Source organism: Sander lucioperca, chromosome 4 (assembly GCF_008315115.2).
Source record: "Sander lucioperca isolate FBNREF2018 chromosome 4, SLUC_FBN_1.2, whole genome shotgun sequence".
Lineage (NCBI taxonomy): Eukaryota > Metazoa > Chordata > Actinopteri > Perciformes > Percidae > Sander > Sander lucioperca.
The window spans coordinates 40,663,340-40,674,502 of NC_050176.1; the positions used below are offsets into that span (position 1 = coordinate 40,663,340).

At 44.1% G+C, this 11,163-nt stretch overlaps 1 protein-coding gene across 2 annotated transcripts; it reads right to left on the reverse strand.

Moving 5' to 3' along the window:
- Window positions 1-1,030: 1,030 nt before the first annotated feature.
- polr3f (polymerase (RNA) III (DNA directed) polypeptide F) lies at window positions 1,031-6,706 on the reverse strand. Of its 2 annotated transcripts, none has more exons than XM_031298572.2 (9): window positions 6,521-6,706; window positions 5,731-5,848; window positions 5,581-5,648; window positions 4,406-4,473; window positions 3,590-3,702; window positions 2,896-3,039; window positions 2,599-2,706; window positions 2,194-2,385; window positions 1,031-1,228 (listed from the first exon to the last, which is right to left on the reverse strand). In XM_031298572.2, the coding sequence occupies exons 1-9, from the start codon at window positions 6,580-6,582 to the stop codon at window positions 1,151-1,153; spliced, it is 951 nt and encodes a 316-aa protein (XP_031154432.1). In that variant the 5' UTR covers window positions 6,583-6,706; the 3' UTR covers window positions 1,031-1,150. The 2 variants fall into 2 exon arrangements, with proteins under 2 accessions (XP_031154432.1, XP_031154431.1); XM_031298571.2 differs by having other exon boundaries at window positions 2,896-3,093.
- Window positions 6,707-11,163: the final 4,457 nt, after the last annotated feature.

An 11,163-nucleotide genomic window follows, 5' to 3' on the forward strand; every position in this document is an offset into this window, starting at 1 on the left:
ATCTGCAATAGAAATGGTGTCACGCCGCTTTGCACCGGACGTCCCGTTACGTGAGGACGTCATCAGGAGCGTACAACGTGATGCCGTAACAGACTGAAGCCTTCGCTTTCTCCTGCAGAAGGAATGAACTCTCTGGGCCCTATCCTGCACCCAGCGCAGTGCAGCGCAGAGCCCGACACAAGTGTCTTTGCTAGTTTAAGACCGACGCAGTTGTCATTTTCCCGTCCAGCGCCCACGTCGTTTAAATAACAAATGCACCTGCACCCATCTGTGGCCCATGGGCGTGCTGGTCTTACAGGGAGGTGTGTTCAGGGGCATTCTGGTCTTACAGGGAGGTGTGTTCAGGTGCATTCTGGTCTTACAGGGAGGTGTGTTCAGGGGCATTCTGGTCTTACAGGGAGGTGTGTTCAGGTGCATTCTGGGAGTATTGCTATCTTGAGGCAGTGGGAAGTGATGGCACCATTGACCAACAAAAACCTGGTCTAAAGTCAATAACGCAGCATTTCATTGTTATTTTAACAGAGCATTAGTAAAATGCTCCTAGGCTCGTGCACAACGCGCGCACACTATGCTTGTTACACACACAGGGACGCGCAACACACACACACACACACACACACACACACACACGATTACTAATAAAAATATTACGGTGCAAATCCTCCATCACAATAGCAATGCTCCAAGGTCCAAACACGCCTGGCTTTTAAAGGTAATGGGAGATGATCTCTGATTGGTTGATTGCATGTTACGCCCAAAACACCCCTCTGATTAATGAAGACACTAAGTACAACCCTTTAGAACCATGAACCCGGCACACGGACCCTTTTTTCCGCTGTCAAACTAGAAAAAGGGGATTTGGACACGCCCTAAACACACCTGCCCCAGGACCTTCACGCCGTGACCTCAGATCGTTAAAATAGGGCCCTCAGTGTTCTGGTTTTCATCGTAGATCCATTTGAACAGGATGATGGAAACAGAGATCTGGTCTGTTCTCTACGGTTTAAACTGCATCAAACACTTGGACACATTTAGACATTTGTGGTTTTATTGAACGTTTGTGATAAATAGAAAATAAACTGCCGTGGATCACAGATCGCTGGGAAAAATAAAAAGAAAGTTTCCTCACAGAGAAAGAGACGAGCGGCTGTCAGAAGTCCAGCCACTCCGTCATGTAGATGCAGTTAGACGGAGAGATCTCTCCGCCTTCGTGACAGTCATCAAACACCTGCAGACAGGAAACAGGAAGTCAGCGCTCACCATGGAAACGCTCTGATCTGCTCCTTTGAACGGTAACTTGGGTATGTTTCATGCTGGACTCTATGTCTCCATGTTTCTGTGTCTGAGGGTCTGATGGGAACAACTATCATTGACATTGCTCCGGTATTAAGCGAGAAACAAGCTGCAATGTAACGTTAAAACGCCCAAGTTAGCGTCCACTAAAAGTTCTGTTGTTGCTGCTGACAGACTCAGATTATTATTCTAAGTGTCTGACAACATTATGGGACGGATCCCTACAGAGATAGACCTTTTAGTTAAAGAGTAAGATCCTTTTAGTTTAACATGAAACAGCCCCGAAATCACCATCACCAAACCCACCAGACTCCATGTAAATGATCAGGACTTTTAGCGTGTATAGAGCCAGCATATTTCCACCAGACTCCATGTAAATAATCAGGACTTTTAGCGTGTATAGAGCCAGCATATTTACACTAGACTCCATGTAAATAATCAGGACTTTTAGCGTGTATAGAGCCAGCATATCTCCACCAGACTCCATGTAAATAATCAGGACTTTTAGCGTGTATAGAGCCAGCATATCTCCACATGTAAATGGGTGAATTAAGGGTTATCTCAACCAAACCAGAGTGGTGATTGTTGGAACAGTGGAAAGATGAACCAAGACAGCTTTTGGTAGTTTAATTTAGTTTCTGTCCACTTTGAATGAAGTGTGTTTTACGCTAAAAGTCCTGATTATTTACATGGAGTCTGGTGGAGTTTGGTAATGGTGATTTCGGGGCTGTTTCATGTTAAACTAAAAGGATCTTACTCTTTAACTAAAAGGTCTATCTCTGTAGGGATCCATCCCATAATGTTGTCAGACACTTAGAATAATAATCTGAGTCTGTCAGCAGCAACAACAGAACTTTTAGTGACTCTAACTGCTGCTGCTGATGGGCTCTGTGTTGTTACCGGGCAGAGTCCGCAGGGCGTCCGGACCAGGCCGGTGGGTTGGATGACGGGGTTGACGCCGCGGTAGAGCTTCATCTGTCCGTCCACGCTGCCCACTGTTCCCTCCTTGGCGGCGATGACAGTCATCTCCACCTTCCCGTCGTAGATCAGCGTGTTCAGGATGGTCTCGATGTCGTCCATCGACAGATCCACCTGTCCACAAACACCCGCCGGTCACACCTCTGATCCTGGAATCACATGTCTGAGCTCCGAGGTAGGTATGTATGTATGTGTGTGTGTGTGTGTGTGTGTGTGTGTGTGTGTGTGTATCTGTGTGTGTGTGTGTGTTGTGTGTGTGTGTCTCTGTGTGTGTGTGTGTGTGTGTGTGTGTGTGTGTGTGTGTGTGTGTGAGAGAGAGAGCGTCACCTTGCTGATCCCCAGCTCACTGATGTACTTCCAGACTTCGTGCGAGGTGGCGAAGGAGCTGTTCCTCTGAACCATCGGACTCTGTTTGCTGTCCCGCGCTACTTCAGCCTACACACACACACACACACACACACACACACACTTAGCCCCACATTATCTCACAAACTTCTATCAGTTTCAGGGACAAACCTTTAAATAAAAGCAACTACAAAGTTGAACAAAGGGGACAAAAATAAGGAAAATGTTGGAACGTGACCCAAACAGAAAAACACGTGGTTAGTAAGTGATATTTCATACCTTGCTCTGCAGGAACTTGAAGCACTGCTGGTTGAGAACTTCTACAAACTCGGACTCAAAGTCCTGGTCGCTGTACCAGGCGCCGCCCGTCACCGAGCGGTCCGGCTGTAGGTTATACAGCATGTACACCTTCTTCTTAGACGCCTGAACACAACACACACACAGGTTATACAGCATGTACACCTTCTTCTTAGACGCCTGAACACAACACACACACATTGTGTGTGTCTCTGTGTGTGCATGTGTGCGTGTGTATGTGTCTGTGTGTGTGGCCGTCTCTGTGTGTGTGTGTGTGTGTGTGTGTCTGTATTTATGTGTGAGTGTGTGTGTATCTGTGTGTGTGTGTCTGTCTCTGTGTGTATCTGTGTGTCTGTGTGTGTGTGTGTGTGTGTGTGTGTGTGTGTGTGTCTCTGTGTCTGTGTGTCTGTCTCTGTGTGTGTGTGTGTGTGTGTGTGTGTGTGTGTGTGTGTGTGTGTGTGTGTGTGTCTGTGTGTGTGTCTCTTTGTCTGTGTGTGTTTGTGTGTAATTAAAAGGTTCTATAAAAACAGTTTATTTCATATTAATATTTCATGTTTGTTTACGTATGCACCAATCACCACATAGTGTAACTTATTCCTGATTCTGTGTGTGTGTGTGTGTGTGTGTGTGTGTGTGTGTATATATCTGTGTGTGTGTGTGTGTGTTTCCTACTCACAGCGACAGATTTGACAGCTTTGATGAGTTTCTTGCTCTCCAGGTTCTTGAGGATCTTGTTGATCTCAGTCAGAGGAAGGTTGCTCTTAAAGCGGATGTCTCTGCTCCAGATCCCTGCAGCACAAACACACCCGTCACACCACGACTGTAGAGGCTGTCGCTACGCCAAACACACCCGTCACACCACGACTGTAGAGGCTGTCGCTACGCCAAACACACCCGTCACACCACGACTGTAGAGGCTGTCGGTACGCCAAACACACCCGTCATACCACGACTGTAGAGGCTGTCGGTACGCCATCTGTGCTGCCTGCACCATCCGATATGCACATAAATACGTAGTAGAAACCGTGACGTTTCCCTACACCATCTGTATCACGCATGTGTTGAAACACTTGACGGCCAGGCGGCACAACTGGCGGCAGATTTTTGTAGACTACATTGATGTTCTTCAGTATGCAGTTCACGGCGGGTCTGTTTTATAAAGATATTTAAATGAAGTACTTATTGTCATGGATCCAAAACCGCATATCGACGTCCGTGTCCTACGCCTTGGCCATATTGTTATTTTGTGGGAAACACTGCTACACCCTTTGAATAAGGAATTCCACGATCTCCCCCTCTGGACGGAGGCTAACGGTCCCTGGTTGTAGAACCACAAGATATAAAAACTGTTTTGTCCCAGCAGCAACCACTCTGTTAAGCAAACTGTAGGATTACTGCACACAACGCACAGGCACTTTGGTCATGTACTAGCTGTAGAACTTTTGCACAAGTCAATATGGTCATGTACTGTGTATTATCCATGTTTTACTACCTTTGTTTCCTGCGTCCTCGATGACCTGATACACCAGTTTCTCCTGGTTGTCTGAGCCTTTCATCTTACTGAAACACAACAGCAGCAGCTAAGTTACAGACATTCAATATTGATATTAAAAGATAAGTTCAATCACCTGTTACTTCCTTTTTATCCTGAAGCCAAACACGTTAAGTCCCATCACTTTAACTGCAGTACTCATCCTTTTAGTTTAACATGAAACAGCTCTTAAATCACCATCACCAAACTCCACCAGACTCCATGTAAATAATCAGGACTTTTAGCGTGTATAGAGCCAGCATATTTCCACCAGACTCCATGTAAATAATCAGGACTTTTAGCGTGTATAGAGCCAGCATATCTCCACCAGACTCCATGTAAATAATCAGGACTTTTAGCGTGTATAGAGCCAGCATATTTCCACCAGACTCCATGTAAATAATCAGGACTTTTAGCATGTATAGAGCCAGCATATTTCCACATGTAAATGGGTGAATTAAGGGATTATTTCAACCAAACCAGAGTGGTGATTGTTGGAACAGTGGAAAGATGAACCAAGACGGCTTTTGGTAGTTTGATTTAGATTCTCTCCACTTTGAATGAAGTGTGTTTTACGATGATAAAAGTACTGATTATTTACATGGAGTCTGGTGGAGTTTGGTGATGGTGATTTCAGGGCTGTTTCATGTTAAACTAAAAGGATCTTACTCTTTAAAACATTTGTCCTATAGGGTTACATTGCAGCTTGTTTTGTCTTGCTCAATAATGGACCATTTCCGCAGCTGCATTTACGGTGGCCGGCAGGCGCAAACGCCCCTGCCGGCTATTTGCTGATATTTGCAGTGCGTTTGCTGAATGCTGCGCATGTGTTGTCAAATTAATGAAGTTGTTTTTCTTTTTGCATCGCTTCTTTTTTCGGGGTTTGCGTGCTTTTCTTTTTGCATCGTTTTTTATTTGCAGTGCGTTTATGTATTCTGTTGTGTTGTGTGTATTTGCAGTGCGTTTGCTGAATGCTGCACATGTGTTGTCAAATTAATGAAGTTGTTTTCTTAATTTGCTTGTGTTTTGTCTATTTGCGTGTGTTTTCTTAAGTTGCAGGGCGTTTGCCCCTGTCGGCCACCGTATGCATTGCATTGTGGGAGCATGCACCTGTCAGTCAGGTACAGTATGTTTACCTGGCGCTCTGCACATCTTTCATCCTGTACAGGAGACCCGAGCTGTTCCTCAGCAGGTCCAGCTGACCCTGGAACAGGTGAACACGTCAATGACAACCAACCAATCCCAGCGATCAGAAAGCCAAACATGATGACATCATCGTCACTGACCAGTGACAGCAGCTTGTTGATGGCCATGGCTCTCTGCTGAGGCTCCAGCTGAGGCATGTCGTTCTGAATCACCTGGTCGGTGATACCGTGAGGGAACTGCTGACACAGCTGCTTGATCCTACACACACACACGCACGCACGCACGCACGCGCGCGCACACACACACACACACACACACACACACACACACACACACACACACACACACACACACACACACATCATAAAGTCCCTCTCAATGCTGTATTGCTGAGAGAAACTTCCTTCATTAAAACGCTATATGGAGGTGTTTTTAAAAAGATGTTTGAAAATGCTCAGATTTTGGGGGAAATAGTAAATAGCTGGCTGTGCCGACTGAACGCCGAATTTACAATAAACTCACTGCGGATCAGAAGATGTGTTTATTCCTGATATATAGCCTGTGTGTGACTGATGATAAGCGAGTAAACATTAAATTTGATATAAGTTGCACGAAGTTTGGCGCACAGGGTAAAGAGCACCATAACGCCACTCTCCCATCTTGTGTTGCTTAGCGAAACTTTCTTCATAAAACGCAGTTAGACATGTTTGAAAATGCTCAGATTTTGGTGAAATAGTAAGCTGACTGAATGCCGAATTTCATATAAACGTACTCCGGTTAAGAATATGTGTATTCGCAGCATATAGCCTATTTGTGTCTGATGATAAACGAGTAAACACTAAATGTGATATAAGTTGCACGGAGTTTGGCGCACCGGGTAAACAGCACCATCGGTTCATCCGTAAAACGCGCTGACGCCGCCGGACTCACCTGTTCTCAACCTCCGTGGCATCTGAAAGATTCGTCTCCTTCTTCACTTTGACTTCTGCCATTTTTTAACTGCTGTCTGTCTTTATTTACTGGCCGAGCCGCGGAGTTAGCCTGTTAGCTAATGTTGTCAGACGGACCACAGCGACATGCTAGTTCTGGGTCCTCAGAAGTAAGAGGGAGCGTCCTGAAAACTGCCTGATAAAAAAACACACACACAAAAAAACGGCGCAATTATTATTATTCTTTTAAAGATTCAGTCCTCGTGAGGATATTACATATGTAAACAACAAAATATAAATATACGAAATATATTACAACCAAAGACTACAGACAGACTCCAGGGGCGACATATGTAAAAGATGTTTTGTCCTGAAAGACTAATTTAACAACCACGTCTTCTGAGGAAAGTTAGGGCCAAGTTCAGAATCAGGTTTATTATTAAGTAGGCTATGTTTACACAAACAAGACAAGTGCCTTGCTGGTTTGGTGTTTAACAATAAACAGTAAGAGAAAATAAAAAGATAGGAAGATTGTTATTTATGTGATCTCAATGACATTGAAAATGAAGTTTATTTTGCTTTGTATTGTCCATATTATCATGATTTAAGATTGCACTTATTTCAAGGTCCAATGTGTGGGAATTTCTCCCATCTAGCGTTGAGATCATATATCATCAACTCTCTCGCACCACACAGTTCAAAGTACGTATTACAGCTACGGTAGCCTTCACGCTTCAAAAAGACGGTCTCTTGCTCTTTTTAATCTCCTTTTTCTTTTTCTGGGTGAAGAAGAAGAAGACTCCTGTTCCTGAAATTTGGATTTTGAATACGTGTGGTCCTCCATGTTTCCTTCTTCAGGAAGCTACGATACCCATTAGCAGCATTAGCAGCAGCTGTGAGTTTATCACGTGACAGAGAAAACATCAAAGGTGGAGCAGTATGTCCTGTATGTCCCTTACCGGCTTCAAGATGGAGCATGAATACCCCGCGGAGGTAAGCTTAAACTGAAAAAGGCTATATGGGGTTCAGGGTAGTCGTAGGTGATGTTGAAATTACGGCCAAGGAAGCGGCCTCTTACTTGGGCTGTATACTGGACAACAAACTATCAGGGGAGTTTATGGCCCGGAAAATAATCTTAAAGGTAGGCCAAAGGACTATGTTCCTGGCAAGATTATCAAGCCTCTTAGATAGTAACACCTTGAAAATCCTGGCTGATGCTCTTGCTCAATGCCACCTGGACTATGCCTGTACTTCTTAGTACACGGGCACTACTAAAGGCCTCAAAGACAAGCTACAGATCTGTCAAAATAAACTGATCAGAGTGATCCTTATGGCGCGTTCATGCCACCTCGGCAGGGGCGGATCTACCGGGGTGGCATAGGGTGGCAAATGCCACCCTAAAGGAAAGCCTTGCCACCCCTGCTGCCACCCAATTTGGCAGCAACAAATTCAAAGTTATGGCCAATAACTGCAGTCAAAAACTGTTTGCTTCCCCTCTCACACATCTGCCACTCATCACCTGTGTCTTACTTTAATGCCTTTTCTGTGATAATACTTCTATCATACTTCTATCTCCTATTAAGTGAGATCTCATCGTATGGTCACTTATTCCTAATATGAACTGTTTCACATAAAACCTCAAATGCCAGACATTGATTGCATGAGATTAAGTTTGTCTGTCTGAGTTTGTAAATGGCAGCCTGTGCCCTTTTGTAGTGTAAATACTATTTCTCATCAAACTGTGATAACTGTGATTAAATTCAGTATATATAGGCTACGTCTGCCATATGTTGCCACCCCTCTCGCCACCCCATAAATATTTTTCTAGATCCGCCTCTGCACCTCGGAATAACAGGGACCGCCCCTGCGATTATGTTGTTTTTCCGACTGGCAGCGTTCACATGGTCGGTGTCGCATGCGTGTTCTTCTTCTTCTGTTATATTGGCGTTTGGCATAACAACTTCTTGCATGACTGCCACCAACTGTTGGCTGTAGCCGAGGGCGTCAGGTGGTGAAAACATGGAGGCCACAATAACAAAAGATTTGCTGCTGTTTTCTTATACGAGCATCCAAACAGCACATGGACAGGTGTTTGTTTGTGTTTAGTTTATAAGAAAAGAAATAACCTGGCACCCAAGTATTTATGTAATTACTTTTCTAAAATTAGTGATACGCACAGCTATTCCACAGATTACAGGCCCTGCTGTTTTAAGAGCTGTATGGGAAAGACTTATGGGAAAGAACTCTTTCCTATACTCGGCAGCTGTCTTGTGGAATGGCTTACCTTCCAACCATAAACTGTTGAGCTCCTCCTACTTTCATTTTAAATCTTCAATAAAAAATGGTTATCAAACCCATAAACAAAATCTTGCAGTACTAGGAATACTGTGTGTCTGGAAATGTTTTTGATCTGTTTGACTTGTTTTGTTTAGTTCTTCCCCTCAATGTTTTAGTCCATGTGTCTTCCATCTAAAGGACTACAATGGAAACAAGCCTTTGGGCTTCACTGTGTTTTTATCCTTTTGAACACCTCTTGTTGATTGTTGTTCAATAAAGTTTTCATTCAATCAAAAAAAATATTTTTGACGTCACTTTGACAGAGAATAACTTTACATCTGAAGAGTTTAAAGACTTTATTTGTCCATTGTTTATTTCTAAAGAAACACGACAATGTATAAAAGGCTCCATTACCTTGTAGCTCACGTTATGGCTCCGTAGCAGACGTTTTTATAAAAATAGGCTAACGATTGGGTCATAACCACGAGACTTACTGTCTCATAGTAGAGGAATTACCGTATAGTACAGGAGAAGCTCTCAGGCAGTTTGGACTTCCATTAGCTGTTTAAGTTTAATTACTAATGTTAACTATCATTGTAGTGATCAATAATTAGCCTGTGCCTATGTTATCTCCTTACATATACCTACGCTCTCCGTCTCTGCTAGATTGGGAATGATTGAGATTTCTCTTGGGACAGCTACCAGAAGACTTCCAACTTTCAGACAGGTTGCTCACGTCACATCTACGTTGGCAAGCTCAGTTTGCAGCTGTGCACTAACGCTCAGCCATCACCAGAAAAGTGCTTCTAATATCCTTCACTGGTCTCCGTCCAGAGCAACGGGATCTGGTGGTCCATTTCTTCAACTGTCTATAGTCTACCCCCAATTCATGCAAACGCAAATGTAAAATTTCAAGCCAATAGGAATACTTGGAATTGATGGTGGTGGTCAATATTCATGAAAAAGGACAAGTAAGTGAATGGGCAACACAGATTTTGATAATGAACAACTAAACACGCTACACACTGGACCTTTAACAAGGTTGAAGTGAAAGAGATGAGGCAGGATGTACAGTAGATCTGGTAGTTTGGTTGTTTGAACATGAAACATTTTTATTTGCAGACTTTCTGGAACCAGCGTGGGCTAAAAGAAAGACGGCTTTGTATAGATGATTCTCCTCTGGAAGTGACATTCCCTGGTTATTATTTATTTCCTTTAATTTGATAAATTAAAATAGAGTACACAAATATGCCTACAGTAAATGTGCTCACATGAAGCAATTTAAATACTTCTGATGTAGATGTTTAATATAACGTGTTTAATTGTTATAAAGTAGGCTGTCGGGGGTTTGCTGGGCACTTGATGTACAAAGCTCTGATAGGAGTAACTGGAGCTGCGAAGAGGGGGGCCATCCGCACCATAAAGGCTGATTTATGCTTCTGCGTCAAATTGACAGCGTTCCCCCGCAGACCCCTCTGCGTCGCCGTGAACCCCCCTCCGAGCCCACTGCCGTAGCTCAACGTGCACCTCCAAAAATGTTTAACTTTGTGTCGAGGTGACGCAGACCACAAGGCCTGCGATTGGTCAACTGGTCCTGTGTGTTGATAGTCGGTGTTTCAAGGACTGTGATTGGTCAACTGGTCCTGTGTGTTGATAGTCTGTGTTTCAAGGACTGTGATTGGTCAACTGGTCCTGTGTGTTGATAGTCGGTGTTTCAAGGACTGTGATTGGTCAGCTGGTTCTGTGTGTTGATAGTGGGTGTTTCCAGCAGCCTACTGTGGGGAGTAGCAACATTCTAGTTTAGACATCAGCTCTGCAAATAAACTCAGACATATTTTGGTTACAATGACGGGGTTATCTGTTTGTAGAGTGTTTATATGTCAGTAACATTTTGAAATTAGCACTTCTCCAGCAAGCAGTAATTTGTGGGCAGTTGTGCTAAAGTTAGCTTGCTAACATAACATAAACTGGCTGGCAGACCCCTCGCAGATACCATTAGACTTATCACCCCCTAGCGTTATGGCGGTGAAATGCACCGCGATGCAAAGCAACCCCGACGCAGAACTCCGAAAGGGTCATGACGCCGTAGGAGCTACAGCGTAGCTATGGCGTAGCTACGGCGTAGCTACGGCGTGGAGTTGATGCAGAAGCATAAAATAGCCTTAACTCAAGCCGCAGAGAAAGCCACCAGGTGGCTTTGGATAGAGAAGCCAAGCCCATGGATTGGTGCTACTGGACCTGATCAACCCCAGGTGGGTCACCTGGGGTTTGATGTTGAAAGACCCAAAACCCCCAAAGACCCTAGGAACATCACTGATGATGCATCCCAGCACATCCTAGAGATGTTTCTTATAACCAAAGCTAAAA

Coding starts and splice junctions, on each gene's coding strand:
- polr3f (XM_031298571.2), bottom strand. CDS start 6,582: ATGGCAGAAGTCAAAGTGAAGAAGGAGACGAATCTTTCAGATGCCACG. Junction 4,474..5,580: donor AAAGATGTGCAGAGCGCCAG/GTAAACATACTG, acceptor GTTGTGTTTCAG/TAAGATGAAAGGCTCAGACA. Junction 3,703..4,405: donor CGAGGACGCAGGAAACAAAG/GTAGTAAAACAT, acceptor TTTGTGCTGCAG/GGATCTGGAGCAGAGACATC.